The sequence below is a fragment of the Salvelinus fontinalis genome, chromosome 37 (genome assembly GCF_029448725.1).
Source record: "Salvelinus fontinalis isolate EN_2023a chromosome 37, ASM2944872v1, whole genome shotgun sequence".
Lineage (NCBI taxonomy): Eukaryota > Metazoa > Chordata > Actinopteri > Salmoniformes > Salmonidae > Salvelinus > Salvelinus fontinalis.
In genome coordinates this window covers 9,210,626-9,232,516 of record NC_074701.1, presented here as the reverse complement: position 1 = coordinate 9,232,516, position 21,891 = coordinate 9,210,626, and the positions used below count along the sequence as shown (strand labels likewise).

Sequence of the window (21,891 nt, the reverse complement as noted above, 5' to 3'; positions counted from 1 at the left end):
AGCGGCTCCTGTCTGGCTGGCGGCTCTAGCGGCTCCTGTCTGGCGGACGGCTCAGTGGGCTCATGGCAGACGGGCGGCTTTGCAGGCTCATGGCAGACGGGCGGCTTTGCAGGCTCATTGCAGACGGATGGCTCAGATGGCGCTGGGGAGACGGATGGCTCAGATGGCGCTGGGGAGACGGATGGCTCAGATGGCGCTTGGCAGACGGGCAGTTCAGTCATTGCAGTGCAGACGGCAGACTCCTGCCGGCTGAGGCGCACTGTAGGCCTGGTGCGTGGTGCCGGGACTGGTGGCACCGGGCTGGGGACACGCATCTCAGGGCTAGTGCGGGGAGCAGCAACAGGACGCACAGGACTCTGGGGACACACAGGAGGCTTGGTGCGTGGTTTAGACACTGGTGGTAAAGGGCTGGAGACACGCACCATATAGCTAGTGCGTGGAGGAGGCACTGGTGGTACTGGATTGGGGCGGGGAGGTGGCGCCGGAAATACCGGACCGTGCAGGCGTACTGGCTCCCTTGAACGCCGAGCCTGCCCAACCTTACCTGGTTCTATGCTCCCCGTCGCCTGACCAGTGCGGGGAGGTGGAATAACCCGCACCGGCCTATGTAAGCGAACCGGGGACACCATGCGTAAGGCTGGTGCCATGTACGCCGGCCCGAGGAGACGCACTGGTGACCAGATGCGTTGGGCCGGCTTCATGACATATGGCTCAACGCTCAGTCTAGCCCGGCCGATACGTGGAGCTGAAATGTACCGAACCGGGCTATGCACGCGTACAGGAGACACCGTGCGCTCTACTGCGTAACACGGTGTCTGCCCGTACTCTCGCTCTCCACGGTAAGTACAGGGAGTAGGCGCAGGTTTCCTACCTGACTTCGCCACACTCCCTTTAAGGCCCCCCCCAAGAAATTTTTGGGTTGTACTCACGGGCTTCCAGCCTTGTCTCCGTGCTGCCTCCTCATATCGCCTCCTCTCGGCTTTCGCTGCCTCCAGCTCTTCACGAGGGAGGCGATATTCTCCAGGTTGATCCCACGGCCCCTTACCATCCAGTATCTCCTCCCATGTCCAGAAATCCTTTGTGGGTAGGTCCTGTTGCCGCCTTCCATGCCGCTTGGTCCTATGGTGGGTAATTCTGTCACGATCGTGTGGCGGATTGACGGACCAAAACGCAGCAGTTGGAAAATAAGCCATCTTCTTTTATTTTAAAAGATGACGAAAAATAAACACGACACGAAACACTTTAACAAAACGAACAAAACAACAAACGACCGTGAAGCTAAATAACGTTGTGCACTTACACACACAGGCTACAAACGTTCTGACATAGACAATTACCCACAACCAATGAGAGCCTATGGCTACCCTAAATAAGGCTCCCAATCAGAGACAACCGAAATCAGCTGTCTCTAATTGGGAACTCATTCAGGTAACCATAGACTCTCCTAGAATACTAACCACCATAGACAATGCTAAACATCTACACTCAACACAAAACCATATACTACACCCATTAACCCCTTTACCAAATAAACACCCAAAACAACAAAACATAAACATTCCCCATGTCACACCCTGACCTAACTAAAATAATAAAGAAAACAAAGAATAATAAGGCCAGGGCGTGACAACACAGCATACACGAATCGAAAGACACAGATCCTGTGAATACAGACAATATTTCAGATTTTCTAAGTGTCTTATAGCGAAAACACAATAAATCGTTATATTAGCATAGCACATAGCACATAGCAGCCCAGCATTGATTCTAGCCAAAGTGAGCGATAAAAGTCAACATCGCCAAAATATATTAATTTTTTCACTAACCTTCTCAGAATTCTTCAGATGACACTCCTGTAACATCATATTACACAATCCATATAGAGTTTGATCGAAAATGTTTATATTTAGCCACCAAAATCATGGTTAGACAATGTGAAATGTAGCTCAGCTGGTCAGAAAATGTCCGTGCGCCACTTAGACAGTGATCTACTCTTATACATAAATACTCATAAACGTGACTAAAAAATATAGGGTGGACAGGGATTGATAGACAATTTAATTCTTAATACAATCGCGGAATTAAATTTTTTAAATTATCCTTACTTTTCAATACAGTTTGCGCCAAGCAAAGCTACGTCAAAAAACATGGCGTCCTAAGCCACTAACATTTTTCGACAGAAACACGATTTATCATAATAAAAATGTCCTACTTTGAGCTGTTCTTCCATCAGTATCTTGGGCAAAGGATCCTTTCTTGGGTCCAATCGTCTTTTGGTGGAAAGCTGTCCTCTTGCCATGTGGAAATGCCAACTGCGTTCGGGATGAACTGGAAGCGTGCCCAGCAATTCACAGCGTTTCAGAAATAAATGTCCCAGAATCGCACTAAACGGATATAAATTGCTATAAAACGCTTTAAATTAACTACCTTATGATGTTTTTAACTCCCATAACGAGTAGAAACATGACCAGAGTAATATTACTCCCTCCACTAATGCTTGGAACAAGTGCGGGTCGATGTCCTCCAGGCGCATTACGCAGCAAGAAAAGACTTGCTAGCTACAGTTTTTTTTTATTTATAGTGCCTGTGAACGCGCAATCGACCCCATTCAAATCGTCATCACGTAAAGGCATCCAGGGGAAGACGTAAGCAGTGTCCGTATAGTCATAGCAATAACAGTGCCCTTTTAACTGACTCCAGAACAGTGGCCAAAATTTCTGAAATCTGACTCCATGTCAGGGAAATTGCTGTAGAATGGGCTCTGTTCCACTTAGAGACAAAATTTCAACTCCTATAGAAACTATAGACTGTTGTCTATCCAATAATAATAATAATATGCATATTGTACGATCAAGAACTTTGTGGGAAGCCGTTTCAAAAATTACACGATTAGCATAAATAGTCACAACAGCGCCCCCATCCTCAACAGGTTAAGGATTAACATCCTGGACAGGCAGTCATTAGGCACGGGCTTCATCACGCACCTGACACAGAGCTTCACCCTCCAGATTGGAGTCTTCCACACCGAAACCACTCAACTCATCCCCCAAACAGCCACTCATTCTCTGACACCCCTGGCTTTGTCGTCACGACCCTGCCATTTCGTGGCAACAAGGTGAACTACTGTCCTGGTCTTCTACCTGCTTCTCCAGTTGTCTCAGCCTACCCACCACCATTGAGGACTCTGCCTCGACAGTGCCACCCACCATAGCATATGAATACGCCCAGTACAGAAATGTCTTCAGCAAAACCAAGGCCTCCACTCTACCACCACATCGCCCAGGAGACTGTGCTATTGACTTACTCCCTGGAGTGTCCCCACCGAAGGGCCGTGTTTACCCCCTATTTATCCCGGAAAATGAGGCAATGGAGACCTACATTGATGAGTTTCGTTTAGTTTATTAATTCGACCATTTAAAAAAAACAAGCACACATACAACTTAAAAGCCATACATACACATGAATAAAATCATTGAGGATAACACACCATAAAGTCTGGGACTTATTTCCATTGTGGTCCTCTTGAATCACTCAAACGGTTTCATTCGTCCTTCTTCCCCGGCTGCGTCGAGCTTCTTCGTTGGAAAAAAGGACGGTGGTCTCCGTCCATGTATTGATTATCGTTCCCTGAATGACGTCAAGAACGGTTTCCCTCTGATCCCAGCGACCCCTGAGTAAGTGGGCCGCTGGGATCAGCCAACATCTTTACTAAACTCGACTGCGAAGTGCATATAACCTTGTCCGTATACGTGAAGGAGACAAATGGAAGACGGCCTTTATCCCTGCTCGAGGGCACTACGAATACCTGGTCATGCCCTACGGCCTTACGAACTCCCCGGCCATCTTCCAATCCTTTATGAACAAGGTTTTCCAGGATATGATCAACTGCTTTCTCATCGTCTACATTGATGATATCCTGATGTATTCCTCCCTGAAGGAACACATACAGCATGTGCAAAAGGTTCTTCAACGGCTCCTTGATAATAATGTGTGACTGAAAAGAGTGCTTTCCATGTAACCTCTGTAAACTTATTCGGCTTCGTACTGACACCTGGAGGGGTCAGCATGGATGAGAACAAAGTCACCGCAGTCAGTAACTGGCCCAAACCCACCATCGTTAAGGAACTCCAACGTTTCATTGGATTCTCCAACTTCTATCGCCGGTTCATTCGGAACTTCAGTTCTACGGCAGCTCCCCTCACTGCCCTTACCAGCCAAAATACCCGGAACCCTTCAATGGATTGATACTGCCCTGACTGCGTGCAACAACTTGAAACGTCTCTTCACCTCAGCTCCTGTCCTTCGCCAACCTGATCCGACCCTTCCTGTCACCCTGGAGGTGGATGCTTCCGAAGTAGGAGTACACCTCCCAAATCACATCCATGTGCCTTCTCCATGAAGTTATCCCCCATTGAGAAGAATTACGATGTGTTGAACAGAACTCCTCGCCATCAAGCTGGCCCTCGAGGAGTGGCGCCACTGGTTGGAGGGCGCACAACATCCCTTTCTCGTCCTAACAGATCATCGTAAACTGGAATATATCAGAGGGGCCAAGAGGTTAAACTCCAGAGAAGCCCACAGGGCTCTCTTCACACGCTGCCATGTTCATGTTACTTACATCCCTGGTAAGAAAAACGTAAAAGCTGATGCTCTCTCCCGCCAGTTTGACCTTCCGACCAGTAACTCCGACCCTACACCCATTCTTCATTCCTCTTGCATTATGGGACCAGTACAGTGGGAGGTTCACTCTGCCTACAAGAAGCCCTATCCTCAGACCCGGCTCCTCCTGAGACACCAGCTGGGAAGAGTTACGTACCAGCAGCTGTTAGACCCTAACTGATGCAATGGTGTCACACGTCCTTGGGGTCAGGACATATGGACATTGCACGATCCACCAAACTTTTAGCCCGGAAGTTCTGGTGGTACTCACTGGCATCTGACATAAGGGATTACGTACTCTCCTGTCCAGTCTGCGCCCAAACCGAAAGCCCTTGTCATCTCCCTTCCGGGAAGCTTCAACCTTTGCCAATCCCTCACAGACCTTGGTCCCACATAGCTGTTGACTTCATCACAGACATTCCTGAATCCTCTGGTAACACCACCATCCTTGTCCTAGTAGACCGTTTTTCAAAAATGTGTTGTTTGTATCCTCTTCCTCATCTACCTAACGCCATGGAGTTAGAGTGTATGCTCCAGCAGGTGTTCCGTCTGTATGGGATTCCAGAGGACATCGTCTCTGACCGCAGGCCCCAGTTTGTCTTCCGGGTGTGGCGAGCCTTTTGTGACCGACTAGGGGTCGCCCTCAGCCTCTCCTCCGGGTACAACCCCCAGACCAACGGGCAGACGGAACGCCTAAACCAAGAAATGGGGAAGTACCACCGCCAACAATGTTCTGCCTCTCCACACGACTGGAGTCGGTATATGGCCGAATACGCTCCGAACTCACTCATGCACTCATCCCTCCGCCTTACTCCGTTTCAGTGTGTTCTTGGTTACCAACCGTCCATGTTTCCCTGGGAGGCGGAGCCTGGTACTGTCCCAGCTTTCGACGACTGGTTTCGGCGTTGTGAGAGGGTATGGGAGACCCCTCACCGGCATCTGCAGGAAGCCTCTAATACCCAGAAATGCTTTGCCGACAGACTCTGCCGACCTACGCCACTCTTTCACCCCGGACAGCGTGTGACTCTCTACCAGAGACATCCGGCTAAGCCTCCCCTGCAAAAAGTGATGTCCTCTCATCATTGGTCCCTTCAAGATAACCCATCGCATCAACCCTGTCACGTACCGCCTCCAGTTACCTCTGTTAGTACCAAATATCCTCGTCCTTCCATATGTCTCTTTTAAAACCGGTCCCCTACAGTCCTCTTCATCCTCCAGTCTCTACCCGCAGTGCGCCCCCACCGTTGGACGTCAAAGGGGAACCTACCTACGCCATGCGGGCCACCCTTGATTCCAAACGCCTGAGGTCGCATCCAGTCCACTAAGTAGAAAGTTATGGCCCTGAAGACCGGTCCTGGGTCCCCGACCAAGACATCCTCGACCCAGATATGATTCAGGCATTTCACCATGATCGTCTCGCTCCCTAACCTCGGGGTCAACCCCCGAACAGACCCATTGGACATCAGCCTCGACGCAGAATGTCGGGTCAGTCCACGACCTCGTTGAACCAGCCTGCCGGACCTCGCCCCCGAGGTAGGCGTCCGCCTCTGCTCCCCCTCCCGCTCCACCCTCCTGTGCCGTTGGGTCATCAGGAGTCTTCCTTGTAGCCCTGTTTCTTTGTGTTCTGGAACGCAGCTCTGTCTTTCATTGTGTTCGTTTCTCATCAGCTCCCTATTTAGTACATTTTTTTTCTGTTTGTAGGGTTGAGGTATTGTTTGTTTTTTGACTGCCTGTGACCATGTTTCCTGCCTTCTGCAAAGGCTTAATAAACATCTGCGCGCTCTGTGCGGGAATCTACACCTTTTTCTCCCTGCGAATTCATTACACTAAAGAATGCCAGTTCCATTGCTTCTTTAATCAGCACAAGTTTTCAGCTGTGCTAACGTAATTGCAAAAGGGTTTTCTAATGATCAATTAGCCTTTTAATGATAAACTTGGATTAGCTAATACAATGTGCCATTGGAAGACAGGAGTGATGGTTGCTGATAATGGGCCTCTGTACACAATGTAGATATTCCATTAAAAATCTGCTACATCTGCTACAAAATCCAGCTACAATAGTCATTTACAACATTAAAAATGTCTACACTGTATTTCTGATCAATTTGGTGTTATTTTAATGGACAACAAATGTGCTTTTCTTTCAAAAACAAGGGCATTTCTAAGTGACCCCAAACTTTTGAACAGTAGTGTATGTGGACACCCCTTCAAATTAGTGGATTCAGCTATTTCAGCCATAATGTTGCTGGCAGGTGTATACAACTGAGGACACAGCCATGCAATCTCCATATAGGAAAACATTGGCTGTAGAATTGCCTTACTGAAGACCACAAGCTCACAGAACTGGCCCGTCGAGTGGTGTAGCACGTAAAAATCATCTTTCCTCGGTTGCAACAGTCAATACCCAATTACAAATTGCCTCTGGAAGCAACGTCAGCACAAGAACTTAATGAAATGGGTTTCCATGGTCGAGTAGCCGCAAACAAGCCTAAGATCACAATGTCAAGCGTCAGCTGGAGTGGTGTAAAGACTGGCTTCATTGGACTCTGGAGTAGTGGAAATGCGTTCTCTGGAGTGATGAATCACGCTTCACCATCTGGTAGTCCAATGGACAAATCTGTGTTCGGCAGATGCCAGAAGAAAGCTACCTGCCCGAATGCGTAGTGCCAACTGTAAAGTTTGGTGTAGGAGGAATAATGGTCTGGGATTTAGTTCCAGTGAAGTGAAATCTTAACGCTATTGCATACAATTACATTCTAAAGGATTCTAGGCTTCCAACTTGGTGGCAACAGTTTAGGAAAGGCCCTTTACTGTTTCTGTTAGACAATGCCCAAGTGCACAAAGCGAGGTCCATACAGAAATGGTTTGTCAAGATCGGTGTGGAAGAACTTGACTGGCCTGACTGCAACTATATCGAACACCTTTGGGATGAATTGGAATGCCAACTGCGAGCCAGGCCTAATCAGTTCCCGACCTCACTAATGCTCTTGTGGCTGAATGGAAGCAAGTCCCCGCAGCAATTTTCAACTTTTAGTAGAAAGCCTTCCCAGAAGAGTGGAGGCTGTTATACAGTAGCAGAGAAGGGGGACCAACTCCATATTAATGCCCATGATTTTGGAAGGGGATGTTCAAAAAGCAGGTGTCCACATACTTTTGGTCATGTAGTGTATCTTATTTACATAAGTATTCACACCCCTGAGTCAATACATGTTAGAATCACCTTTGGCAGCGATTACAGCTGTGAGTTTTTCTGGGTAAGTCTTTAAGAGCTTTGCACACCTGGAAATGTACAATATTTGCACATGTATTATTTTTCAAATTCTTCAAGCTCTGTCAAGTTGGTTGTTGATCATTGCTAGCCAGCCACTTTCAAGTTTTCCCATAGATTCTCTAGCTAATTAACTTGGCCACTCAGGAAAATTCAATGTCATCTTGGTAAGCAACTGCAGTGTATATTTGGCCTTGTGTTTTAGGTTATTGTCCTGCTGAAAGGTGAATTTGTCTCCCAGTGTCTGTTGGAAAACAGACGGAACCTGGTTTTCCTCTAGAATTTTCCCTGTGCTTAGCTCTATTTCTTTTTTTTTTATCCTCAACAAATTCCCTAGCCCTTGCTGCTGACAAGAATACCCATAACATGATGAAGTGATGTGTTGTTGGATTTTGCCCAAATATAACTCTTTGTATTCAGGACATTCAGGAAATTTTTTGCAGTTTTACTTTAGTACCTTTATTGGAATATTTTTACTCTGTTCAGGCTTCCGTCTCGTAAGTATAATATTGTTGATCCATCCTCAGTTCGTTCTCCTGTCACAGCCATTAAACTCTAACTGTCTTAAAGACATCATTGGCCTCATGGTGAAATCCCTAAGTGGTTTCCTTCCTCTCTGGCAACTGAGTTAGGAGGGATGCCTGTATCTTTGTAGTGACTGAATACTTATTGACTTTTAGCTTTTCATTCTAATTAATTTGTCAATTTCCAAAAGCATAATTACACTTTGACATTATGGGGTATTCTGGGTGTAGGCCAGTGACCAAAAAATCTAAAGTTAATCCATTTTATAGTCAGTCTGTAACACAACAAAATCTGTAAAAAGTCAAGGGGTGTGAATACTTTCTGAAGGCACTGTACTTACAGTGCATTCGGTAAGTATTCACACCCCTTCACTTTTTCCACATTTTGTTACGTTACAGCCTTAACCTGTCTGGGACTAGAGTGCCGCTAGCGGCACCCCACCCCCACTGAAAAGGCAGAGCCGCGAAATTCAAAAAAAATATTTTTTTAAAATATTTAACTTTCACACATTAAAGTCCAATACAGCTAATGAAAGACACAGATCTTGTGAATCCAGCCAACATGTCCGATTTTTAAAATGTTTTACAGGGAAGACACAATATGTAAAGATGTAAATCTATTAGCTAAAAACACATTAGCATAATCCACCATTTTTCTTTGTCCACCAACAACAGTAGCTATCACTAATTCGGCTAAACTAAGATATTTATAGCCCCTAACCAAGAAAAAAACTCATCAGATGACAGTCTGATAACATATTTATGGTATGGGATAGGTTTTGTTAGAAAAAAGTGCATATTTCAGGTAGATGGCATAGGTTACAATTGCACCCACCGTCACAAATGGACTAGAATAACTACATAGAGCAACGTGTTTACCTACTTAATAATCATCAAACATTTCGTAAAAATACACAGCATACACTAATCGAAAGACACAGATCCTTTGAATACAGACAATATTTCAGATTTTCTAAGTGTCTTACAGCGAAAACACAATAAATCGTTATATTAGCATAGCACATGTGCAAACATTACCCCAGCATTGATTCTAGCCAAAGAGAGCCATAACGTAAACATCGCCAAAATATATTATTTTTTTCACTAACCTTCTCAGAATTCTTCAGATGACACCCCTGTAACATCACATTACAACATACATATACAGTTTGTTCAAAAATGTGCATATTTAGCCACCAAAATCATGGTTACACAATGACAAAAGTAGCCCAGCTGGTGAGAAAATGTCCGTGCGCCATATTAGACAGTGATCTACTCGTATACATAAATACTCATAAACGTGACTAAAAAATATAGGGTGGACAGCGATTGATAGACAATTTAATTCTTAATACAATCGCGGAATTACATTTTTTAAATTATCCTTACTTTTCAATACAGTTTGCGCCAAGCGAAGCTACGTCAAAAAACATGGCGTCCTAAGCCACTAACATTTTTCGACAGAAACACGATTTATCATAATAAAAATTTCCTACTTTGAGCTGTTCTTCCATCAGTATCTTGGGCAAAGGATCCTTTCTTGGGTCTAATCGTCTTTTGGTGGAAAGCTGTCCTCTTGCCATGTGGAAATGCCAACTGCGTTCGGGATGAACTGGAAGCGTGCCCAGCGATTCACAGCGTTTCAGAAATAAATGTCCCAATATCGCACTAAACGGATATAAATTGCTATAAAACGCTTTAAATTAACTACCTTATGATGTTTTTAACTCCTATAACGAGTAAAAACATGACCAGAGAAATATAACAGGCTAAACTAACGCTTGGAAAAATAGCAGGTCGATGTCCTCCACGCGCATGACGCAGCTGGAAAGGAACTCCTACCTACAGGGTTTTTTAATTTATAGTGCCTGTGAACGCGCAATCGACCCCATTCAAATCGTCATCACGTAAAGGCATCCAGGGGAAGACGTAAGCAGTGTCCGTATACTCATAGGAATAACAGTGGGCTTAAAACTGACTCCAGAACAGTGGCCAAAATTTCTGAAATCTGACTCCATGTCAGGGAAATTGCTATAGAATGGGTTCCGTTCCACTTAGAGACAAAATTTCAACTCCTATAGAAACTATAGACTGTTTTCTATCCAATAATAATAATAATATGCATATTGTACGATCAAGAATTTTGTAGGAAGCCGTTTCAAAAATTACACGATTAGCATAAATAGTGACAACAACGCCCCCAGCCTTAACAGGTTAATCTAAAATGGAATAAATTGTTTTCCCCCCTCATCAATCTACACACAATGCTCCACAATGACAAAGCAAAAACAGGTTTTTAGAAATGTTTGCAAATGTATTAAAAATTAAAACTGATATCAAATTTACATAAGTATTCAGACCCTTTACTCAGTTCTTTGTTGAAGCATCTTTGGCAACGATTACAGCCTCGATTCTTCTTGGGTATGACACTACAAACTTGGCACACCTGTATTTGGGGAGTTTCTCCCATTCTATTCTGCAGATCCTCTCAAGCTCTGTCAGGTTGAATGGGGTGTGTTGCTACAAAGCTATTTTCAGATCTCCAGAGATGTTAGATCGGGTTCATGTCCGGGCTCTGGCTGGGCCAGTCTAGGACATTCAGAGACCCGAAGCCACTCCAGCGTTGTCTTGGCTGTGTGCTTAGGGTCGTTGTCCTGTTGAAAGGTGAACCTTCGCCCCAGTCTGAGGTCCTAACCTGCTCCAGAGCGCTTTTTATCAAGGATCGCTCTGTACCTTTCTCTGTTCATCTTTCCCTAGATCCTGATGTTGCCACCATAATGCTTCAGCGTAGGGATGGTGCCAGATGCCCTGCAGACGTGACGCTTGGCATTCAGGCCAAAGAGTTCAGTCTTGGTTTCATCAGACCAGAGAATCTTGTTTCTCATGGTCTGAGTCCTTTAGGTGCCTTTTGCAAACTCCAAGCGGGCTGTCTTGTGCCTCTTCCTGAGGAGTGGCTTCCGTATGGCCACTCTACCATGCAGAGATGGTTGTCCTTTTGGAATGTCCTCCCATCTCCACAGAGGAACTCTGGAGCTCTGTCAGAGTGACCATCAGGTTCTTGGTTACCTCCCGACCAAGGCCATTCTCCCATGATTGTTCAGTTTGGCCGGGCTGCAAGCTCTAGGTGGTTCTAAACTTCTACCATTTAAGAATGGTGGCCACTGTGTTCTTGGGGATCTTCAATGCTGCAGAAATGTTCTCATACCCTTTCCCAGATCTGTGCCTCGACACAATCCTGTCTCGGAGCTCTACGGACAATTCCCTCGACCTCATAGCTTGGTTTTAGCTCTGAAGTGCACTGGCCTCTGTGTTCTCACAGTTCTGCACTTTCTAACAGTATTAAGCATGTAAGCCTTATAATATTGAAACTGAAATGTACTTAATGAGGGTAGTATACAATGTTATGCGTTGTTTAGAAAATGCCACCAGGGGGCGTCAGAGTTTGAGGTTAAAGAGTCTGTGCACACTTTAATGGCATTTGACATGGCTATGATGCCAATAATTTCATTTAAATGTAATATTGTGACACAGAGGTTGGTAAATGACATAACACCTGTCATAACACCTGGTGTGTAGACTCTTATGTAGCATGTAATCACATATTTGTCATGCAGACTGTGTAATAGCAGTTGTTATTAGCAGTTGACATTCAAGCAAATGACAACAGGATGAACAGTCATCTAGACCACCCATTACGACTAGTTTTATATCATCTTATGCTGTTACTCATAACAACTCAAAACTGCTTATGACAGATGATATAATGTGTTATGTAGCTGTAATAAAGGCTTTATTTCTGGTTCCTCTCTAGGTTCCTTCCTAGGTTCTGGCCTTTCTGGGGAGTTTTTCCTAGCCACTGTGCTTCTACATCTGCATTGCTTGCTGTTTGGCGTTTTGGCTGGGTTTCTGTACAGCACTTTGTGACATCGGCTGATGTAAAAAGGGCTTTATGAATACATTTGATTGATTGATATGCATTCATAAGGACACCTAAAGTAAAGTGTTACAAAGTTCATCATACTGACCAGACAGTGTGCCATGGAGCAGTTCTGTCCAAACTGAGTAGGATCTAGTTTTGGCGTGATGTCCCTCGGGATCCAGTGTGCAGCAAACTGTTCGCAGTTGAGATGTTAATGAGATCGGCCTCAGTTCTTCAATGTTTTGTGGGGTAGATTTCGGTATGGGGACAACAGTGGTCTCTTTCCATTGTCCAGGGATGATAAATGTGAAGGACCTGTTGATTATGTCACAGAGAGGAACGCTGATCTCACATGCAAAGTCCTTCAATATTCTTGGAGGTATCATGTCATGGCCAGGGGATTTGTGACAGTTGATGGAGGCCAGTCTACTATACAGATCCCCCAATGAAATGGTGGGCAGTGAGGGGGCTGGCAGGAAAGGAGACCGAGCTGAATGTTTGTGGAGTGGAAATGACTAGGACATCTTGACAAACTTTGTGTTGATGGCGTTTGCGATTGCCGACAAGTGCTGGCGATGGATTCCAGGAAAGTTTTTTAAAGAGTTATTTCGGTCAGCTTATTTTGCTGTGTTGCACATGGATTTTACTCTACAGTCGTGGCCAAAAGTTTTGAGAATGACACAAATATTAATTTCCACAAAGTTTGCTGCTTCAGTGTCTTTAGATATTTTTGTCAGATGTTACTATGGAATAATAAAGTATAATTACAAGTATTTCATAAGTGTCAAAGGCTTTTATTGACAATTACATGATGTTGATGCAGAGAGTCAATATTTGCAGTGTTGACCCTTCTTTTTCAAGACCTCTGTAATCTGCCCTGGCACGCTGTCAATTAACTTCTGGGCCACATCCTGACTGATGGCAGCCCATTCTTGCATAATCAATGCTTGGAGTTTGTCAGAATTTGTGGGTTTTTGTTTGTCCACCCGCCTCTTGAGGATTGACCACAAGTTCTCAATGGGATTAAGGTCTGGGGAGTTTCTTGGCCATGGACCCAAAATACCAATGTTTTGTTCCCTGAGACACTTAGTTATCACTTTTGCCTTATGGCAAGTTGCTCCATCATGCTGGAAAAGGCATTGTTCGTCACCAAACTGTTCCTGGATGGTTGGGAGAAGTTGCTCTCGGAGGATGTGTTGGTACCAATCTTTATTCATGGATGTGTTCTCAGGCAAAATTGTGAGTGAGCCCACTCCCTTGGCTGAGAAGCAACCCCACACATGAATGGTCTCAGGATGCTTTACTGTTGGCATGACACAGGACTGATGGTAGCGCTCACCTTGTCTTCTCCGGACAAGCTTTTTTCCGGATGCCACAAACAATCGGAAAGGGGATTCATCAGAGAAAATAACTTTACCCCAGTCCTCAGCAGTCCAATCCCTGTGCCTTTTGCAGAATATCAGTCTGTCCCTGATGTTTTTCCTGGAGAGAAGTGGCTTATTTGCTGCCCTTCTTGACACCAGGCCATCCTCCAAAAGTCTTTGCCTCACTGTGCGTGCAGATGCACTCACACCTGCCTGCTGCCATTCCTGAGCAAGCTCTGTACTGGTGATGCCCCGATCCTGCAGCTGAATGCGTTCTCCACACTCTCGTCCCCCACAAGAACGTACTCAATAGAACGCTCATGGAGAACGAACTCTGAGCGTGAACGTGTAGAGCATGGTTGTATGAGAAACACCCTGAAGTACAGAGAAACTGCGAATGGCTCATTAACTCAATGATATAGCTATAGCATAGCAGCTGTCGAAAGCTGTGTATGCTGGAAACCCTTGTGTGAGGAGGTCAAGTGAAGGGTTCTGTTGGTCATATGAATTTTGTGTGTTTTACGCTACTGACAACCTTAAGAGAATGGTTGTGTGGTATAGGATAGGATGTGATTTTCTTGGAAAATTCTACTTGTTCAAGAGACTCGGATGGCGACTTAATGGGATAATAGGTTAGCCGGTCATGTTCGTGGCTAATGGATAACTGGATTAAGGCTCGAGTTCAGGAAATTTAGAATACGTTTATTTGTACGACGCTATTGTAAACAAGAGCTGTAGAATCCACGACGTGATAGCATTCTTGGCATTCGTTCATTTTCTCTCTCTTTCTCTCACACACTCCCCTACCTCTTACCACCTCCCCTATCTCTCTCTCTGTCCCGCTCACTTTCTCCCCCTCTTTCCCTCCTTTCTCCCTCCCCCTCCCCTTCCAGGAGGTGTGTTCCAGGTCTCCCTCTATCTGCAGTCTGACAGCCAGGAAACAGCTTGTGGTGGAGCTGCATAAGGCCAATGGCAGCCTGGGCATAAGTGTAGCTGTGAGTAAATCTATATATGTTACAGTAGTGCTTCCCAACTCCACACCTTGGCCATGCCATAGAAACAGAATAACTAGAATGTGTACTCATGAGTGTTCCAGTCAAATTGCTTTGTCGCTTCTAGCAATTATATTCCTAATTTCCACCTATAATACTACTACTATCTCAGTCACACCAATCTACAGTACACATTCTTCTATAGGGTGGAGGTTAGGGGTCAGGTTAGGGTTTAGGTGTCATGATCAAAACAATCTCTAGTGCATTTGAATAGCCCCTACTCGCAGTCTCCTATACTTAATGCAGTATGTTATATGTTCTCTATAGGGGAGTCAACAACTGTGTTAGTGTTAGAGGCAGTAGTCTGAGGCTAGGGCCAGGGCCAGGGGTAGAAGCTATGATATATACAGTACAGTATGGGATACAGTATGTGTTGTGCCCTACAGGGTGGAATGAACAGCTGTGTTCGGTACGAGGGGATATACATCAAGAGTCTGGTGCCAGGGGCCGCTGCTGAGCAGGACGGGCGCATTCAGATAGGTAACCAAACATCACTAATCAACCAATACCAGACTAGCTTCACACATTCAAATAGGTAACCAGACATCACTGATCAATCACGTGCGTATGTATGACAGGTGACCGACTGCTGGAAGTTGATGGGTCCAACCTACGAGGTGTAACACACAAACAGGCCGTGGAGTGCCTGAAGAAGACTGGAGAGGTACGATGCACACACACACACTCCATCTTTCTCTCGCTCTTTATCCTCACCTCTCTTTCCTTCTCTCTCTTTCTCTCTGAGAGTGGCAGGGCAAACCATATGTTTTCAGTTGTTGTTATTTTAGCCCTTGCTAATGAGCTTTAGCCTCGGCCTTTAGGCTTGCTGACGTTAGCATGCTGACACCCGGGCCACATCTCTAACATTGTGTTAACATACAGCTTAGCCCAGTCAACCCCTGTCCAAACACTAGGTTATGTAAATCCCATGATTCCAGGACAAAAACAAATAACATAACAAATCTAGCTATTTTCTCACATGACTTCACTAGCATAATGAGTCTCTAAACAACACTGTCTCCCTGTCGGACATAATTCTGTGATTTTAGCTGTTTTGTTTTTTCTGTGTGCATGATCGTTGTGTGTGTGTGGACGCTGTGTGTATGTTCACTGTGTGTCTGTGTGTGTGTGTCTGCCTGCTTGTGTGTGTGTGTGTGTGTGTGTGTGTGTGTGTGTGTGTGTGTGTGTGTGTGTGTGTGTGTGTGTGTGTGTGTGTGTGTGTGTGTGTGTGTGTGTGTGTGTGTGTGTGTGTGTGTGTGTGTGTGTGTGTGTGTGCCTGCTTGTGTGCTCATGTGTGTGTGTGTGTGTGTGTGTCTGCCTGCTTGTGTGCCCATGTGTGTGTGTTAGGTGGTGAGTCTGCTTTTAGAGAGGGAGCCCCAGGTGGTGTTGGAGGCGGGAGCGAATCGCCCCCGCTCAGCTTCACAGAGCCAATCAGGAAGTCTCAGGAGAGACAGCTCCATGGAGATGACCTTGAGTGGCAAGACCAAGGACTACAGCTTTGTCACTGATGGTGAGAGGAGAGGGCACACATACACACACTCTCACACACACACAAACATATAGGCACACAACCAGGCAGACACACACTCAGACTCCCCCGAGGTGGCTGTGACTTATCTGACAGCTACATTGTGTTGGCTGTCACAGACACAGACAGCCCCGACACACCCCCAGTCCCCTGAGAGCAGCCTTATAGCTCAATGTGTGCCTGCACGTGCGTGTGTGTCAGCGTGTGCGTGTGCATGCGTCCGTACATATGTACAGAACTCGGTCTTGGTCTTGGTTTTACTGTTTTACACACATTCCAGTCTGGTGGAGGGGTACAATGAAATGAAATAAGTTCAACAGCAGAAAATGCTTGTTGGTGCATGTAAATAATGATGTGAAGCGGAATCACCCTCCCCCTCTCTCAAACACTCCTAAAATAATGATGACTGTTTGCGCTCTTCTCAGACAACACTCTGAAGGTGCTGTTGAAGAAGAGCCTGTGCGGTTTGGGCTTCAGCTTCTACATCAGTGAGCTGAACAGTGGTTGTGACCAGGGCAGCAGTGTGGTGCGGATCAAAACCCTTTTCCAGGGTCAACCAGCGCAGGAGTCAGGACAGATCAGAGAAGGAGACGTCATATTGGCTGTTAATGGACAATGGGTTAAAGGCCTCAGCTACCAGGTACACAATGTCTTTCTTGTACAAATCTCTTTCTCATGGTCCCTCGAGCCAGATAGGAAGAATTGTGTCCTGTCGGTGAGTGTGAATGAGGTGGTTGGGGTTAGCGTTGTGTTAAAAGTATGTTAGGGTTCGGCGTTAAGTATTTTCATATGTTGGCGTACCTTGCTGAATCTGAGAGGGGGGAGGGGGGTGGTCTACCGATGAGGCGCAAGAGCGTCACTAATGACGTTCTTTGTCTTTTTGTATGTTCTTTTAACGAATCAGGATCTGGTGCGTCAGCATCACAGCTTGTTTTAACGAGTGATGATTTTCTGGAGGTGGTTGCTGAAGAGGAGGTGAAGATTTTAACCAGAACGTTTGGGTAGTTCTGTTGGTGGCATCTAGCTAGCTAGTGCATGCAATATTTGGTTCTAGTTTCTGGAAAGAGGTTTCAGTTAGTGTCCGAATGCAGTGCATCTACCTGTATGTTAGCTCTGTGCTTTATTAAGCCCTCTCTCTCGACCTCCTTTGCTCTCTGTGCCACATCACAGTTACTCCCCTAATCTGATCTAACAGAAATGAACTCTGTATGTCTCACCTATGGCTCTGAACTATGGATTACACAGCGGTCGGACTGAGACGGCAGTGTAGTTGACATGCAAATGAGTTGTTGTCATGGAACGCTTGGTGGCAAAGGGGTACTGCATGTATCTGTGGCCCACCAAAATAACCATACATTTTTACATTAGTGCACAAAGTACAGTGGCAAATAAATGCAGCAGATACGGAGCACTCCTGACCAATATGCCCCTGCCCTCCCCAGCAGACTGACCCACACACATACCGAAAAATTCCTTGTACTGACCCTTGACCTCTCATCCACAGAGGGTGTTGTTCCTGCTCCGCGGGCCTCCGTCTGAGGTCCACCTGACTCTCTGCAGACCTGCTCTTGGAGTGCTGTCTCAACTGGATGCTGACACACTGGTGAGTGTACACACACACACACACACACACACACACACACACACAGACACACACACACACACAGACACACACAGAGAAAAACAGGCTCACAGATAAATAGACACACACACACACACACACACACACACACACACACACACACACACACACACACACACACACACACACACACACACACACACACACACACACACACACACACACATTGACCACTGAGTTGTAATCTCTCTCTTTAAATAGGTTCCTTTCTTGTTTCCAACCCGTGGGGTGAGGTCCAAGTCTCTAGACATCAGGCTAGAGGAAGATTATAGCCAGCTGCTCAAGCTACAGGCATACCAGAACCATCAGTACAACCAAGAAAACCAGGCCCAGAAGGAGCCAATGCAGACATCACAAGCCCAGGATCAGTCTTCCATGCAGGCCAGCCAAACAGACAAATACCCTGAGCCCTCTGGAGGTCCGAAGACTCAACAGAGTCGGGATAGTCAAGACCGTGAGATGGACGCAGCCGAGAACCAGCCCTCCTCACCCTCTCCCACTCCTCCCTCACCCCCTTCCCCCATCTCCCTCGCCAGCAGAAGTGACGCAGGAGACAGTGAAGAGTTGTCGGTTGTGGACGAGGACGAGGAAGTTTCCGAAGAAATGAGCTCGGCATCTGTCGGGGCCAAGACCAGTACCAGTCCCGTGTACACCAGGTAACGTTGATGTAACATTTTAAGTACAGAACAAATTATTGATTGCTGCCTTTTAGAAACAGGTCGCTCATGTAAAATACATTTTTATTTTCAATGTGATTTACCTGTGTAATTAAAGGATCAATTAAATGAAAATAAATACACAGACAAACACACACACACAACTGTGAATGAACCCTGTATGTACTTCCAGTGGCATCAGAGAAGAGGCGGACGGCAGTTTAACATACTGCCTTATGGGTGATGGAATAACCATTCTGGCTGATAAAGAATACTTGACCATCAGTTCGACTTCGGACAGTCCCTCTAGCCTCACCTCAAACACCTCATGTACCCCCAGTGTGGCTCCACACACTACCTCTCATACCCCCAGGACCAGATCCACCCCCCCTACTAGGGTCCGATCCACCACCCCCAAAAGTACTTCCATCCCCCACAGCTTGTTCTCGCAAACCACAAGCTCAACAAACCCCAATTTGTCATCGCAAACCACCTCTGTCCAGCAGACACCATCTCAGCCCTCCTCTAGGCCTACATTCAGCCTTTCCTCTAGGATGTCTGACCTCAACATCAGCCACTCGGTGCATCCTCTCCAGCCCCAGCATGCTACACCTCCTCTTCCCAGCCTCTCCTCCCATACCTCCAACCCCAAATCCAGGACCTCTGATCGCAAACAAAGCATCACCTCCGATCGTAAACAAAGCATCACCTCCGATCGTAAACAAAGCATCACCTCCGATCGTAAACACAGCATCACCTCCGATCGTAAACACAGCATCACATTCAAGACTACCAATGCCTCCAACATCACTCGTTCAGTCATCCAATACAATCCCCAGCCCCCTGACACATTGCCCCCCTCGCAACCCGCCGCACGCCACCCCTCTCCCCAGCCTCCCTTGTCCTCACTCTCTCCCCCCATTCAGGCTGCACCTCTCCCACATACACACCCTACCTGGAGACAGGAGACAGAAGGGGAGGAGGATGAAGATGAGGATGAGAATGAGGAGGATCCCAGAAAAGTGAGACTTAATGTCAATGACATTACATTTAAATATTTTTTTTATTTTTTTTTATCACATCCATAAAATCACTTTCCTAGGTGCTGGATTAAAGAGGATAATGTAGAACAAAAAATACATCTGTCAGTATTATTTTCCTGACGCAGCCATAGTTTGGGGTTGAAATGTTGTCCTATTAAACAACACTTTGGGAGGATATACCAGTGTGCAGATCAATTTTTCGTTCTAATGGCATTTGATTGAACTTTATTCATAGGGATCCCGAGTGGCGCAGTGGTATAGAACTGCATCTTGAACCAGGGGCTGTAGAGACGTCACTACAGCCCCTGGTTCTAAACCAGGTTGCATCACAGCTGGCTGTGATTGGGTGTCCCATAGGGAATCACAATTGGCCCAGCGTCGCCATTGTAGGCCGTCATTGTAAATAATACTTTTTTATTAACTTTATTTAACTATTAACTAGTCAAATAAAGTTTCATTTTAATAAAACAAATTATAAAAGCAATTACCAAAAACATTAAGTAGCACTTTTCACAAGTGCGTTCACAAAAACCCAAGCCTAAACCCTGAAGAAAACAGCAGAGATAGTATCCAGGCTTTTGTTCTATTTTCTGTCTTTGTGTTTTCCATCCAGGGCATGATGAAGGAATTTGAGATGTGTGTGGTTCTGACCAAGTCGTGGAGCGGTAGTTTTGGGTTCACCATCACACGCAGCAAACTGGATGCCTGCTACTACATTCAGGACATACTGGACAACCCTGCTAAGACTGACGGACGGCTCAGACCAGGGGACAGACTAGTCACGGTATGCACACACACATGGACACACACACAGGAACACACACATACACATAGGCACACATTATCTTTACCTGTCTCCCCCATATTCCCCACTCCCAGGTCAACGGCCAGGATATGACGAATGTGACAGATGAGGTTGCCATGTCGATCCTGAGGTCATCTCCTAGGAGACTGAGTTTGATCCTGGGGAGGGCGGTGACCAACCTGATAGCTCCACCTTTTCCAGACCACCTGCAAGACATCATACTGCACAAGACACCGACTGGACAGCTTGGTAAAACACTGAATGGGAGCGTGACTATTAGTATTTATCAGATAGGGGAACTATATTATAGAAAGCCGGTGTGAGGGTCTGCGCTCAGGCAGGCTGCAATGTATGGCGGCCGGTGCGTGGGATAATTTTTTTTTGTAGAACTACGTAGGCACTCAAACCATGAAAAGGAAAAACCAAGGAGGTCGAGATGCAAAAATATTGTAAAAATATTAATTTAATCCATGCTCAAAGGATATTAAAAGGTCCTCGTGCAGAGTGCTAAAAAGCGCTGAACAAAAAAAGGAGCATATGTTTCGGCTTCTATGCCTTCGTCAGTGCTGTACAATCTCATTAAGGAGGCACGTATTTAAGAAGACACACCTGCTGTGCGTAACAGATGCAGGACTAAGGTGCTCTGTTACAATTTCAACCTTTCTGTCTGTATGTATTTCTAATATCTGGATGGTGTTCATTAGGGCACACCATAGCAAAACACTTTGCAACGGAAAACATTCAGTTGTTTAGGTCGTATATCCTCGTCACTCTTTTTTTCTTCTGTTTTGTTCCTAATGAACACATCTCTCAGGTATCAAGCTGACGGGTGGTATAGGCAGCAAATGGCAGGGGATCTACTGTCTGGAGGTGGTTCCTGGTTCACCTGCCTGTGAGGAAGGCAGCGTCCAACCAAACGACAGGATCCTGTACATCTGTGGCCGATGCACCATGGGAATGACTCTGGAGGACGCTGTCAAGGCCTGCGAGAACGCTCCGCGCAGAGTGAAACTCAAGGCCACCAGGTGTGTGGGGTTGCCTGAGTGTGTGTGTGTGTGTTTTGTAGGCACGCATGCGTTTCTTTTGTTAAATGATCCGTCTGTTTCTTTTCTTTCTTGTTGTAGAGATGACCAGCCTGTGACTCCCAAAGCCAAGAGTAATGGTGCGTATAAGATCATTTAGGGAGATGCTTTAACCTCCCGGTGACCACTATGTTCCGTTCAGGACTCATCTCGGTGTATATGACCGCTGGTTCACATAGAAACAGACACGAACTGAAACACTGGAATGCTGGCTAAGTGTTGCAATGGGTTAAGTTGATGTCATGAGTCGTTTGTAACCAGGCAGGTTGATGCCTCATTGACGAGGTAGATGCTATTCTCAGATCAATCATTACCAGGGTAGATAACCACATTACCTGAGACAGAAGCT

The 21,891-nt window shown here is 45.9% G+C and overlaps 1 protein-coding gene across 1 annotated transcript in view; it reads left to right on the top strand.

The window, feature by feature from the left end:
• LOC129836081 (tyrosine-protein phosphatase non-receptor type 13-like) overlaps positions 1 to 21,891 on the top strand; it is a 101,012-nt gene that overhangs the window by 57,878 nt on the left and 21,243 nt on the right. Inside the window, exons 22-33 of the mRNA XM_055901853.1 lie at positions 14,628 to 14,729; positions 15,173 to 15,266; positions 15,365 to 15,450; positions 16,134 to 16,296; positions 16,740 to 16,954; positions 17,819 to 17,917; positions 18,158 to 18,612; positions 18,806 to 19,634; positions 20,269 to 20,439; positions 20,535 to 20,709; positions 21,275 to 21,485; positions 21,585 to 21,622. Coding sequence (XP_055757828.1) covers positions 14,628 to 14,729; positions 15,173 to 15,266; positions 15,365 to 15,450; positions 16,134 to 16,296; positions 16,740 to 16,954; positions 17,819 to 17,917; positions 18,158 to 18,612; positions 18,806 to 19,634; positions 20,269 to 20,439; positions 20,535 to 20,709; positions 21,275 to 21,485; positions 21,585 to 21,622 — 2,638 coding nt within the window. The remainder of the gene's footprint in view (positions 1 to 14,627; positions 14,730 to 15,172; positions 15,267 to 15,364; positions 15,451 to 16,133; positions 16,297 to 16,739; positions 16,955 to 17,818; positions 17,918 to 18,157; positions 18,613 to 18,805; positions 19,635 to 20,268; positions 20,440 to 20,534; positions 20,710 to 21,274; positions 21,486 to 21,584; positions 21,623 to 21,891) is intronic.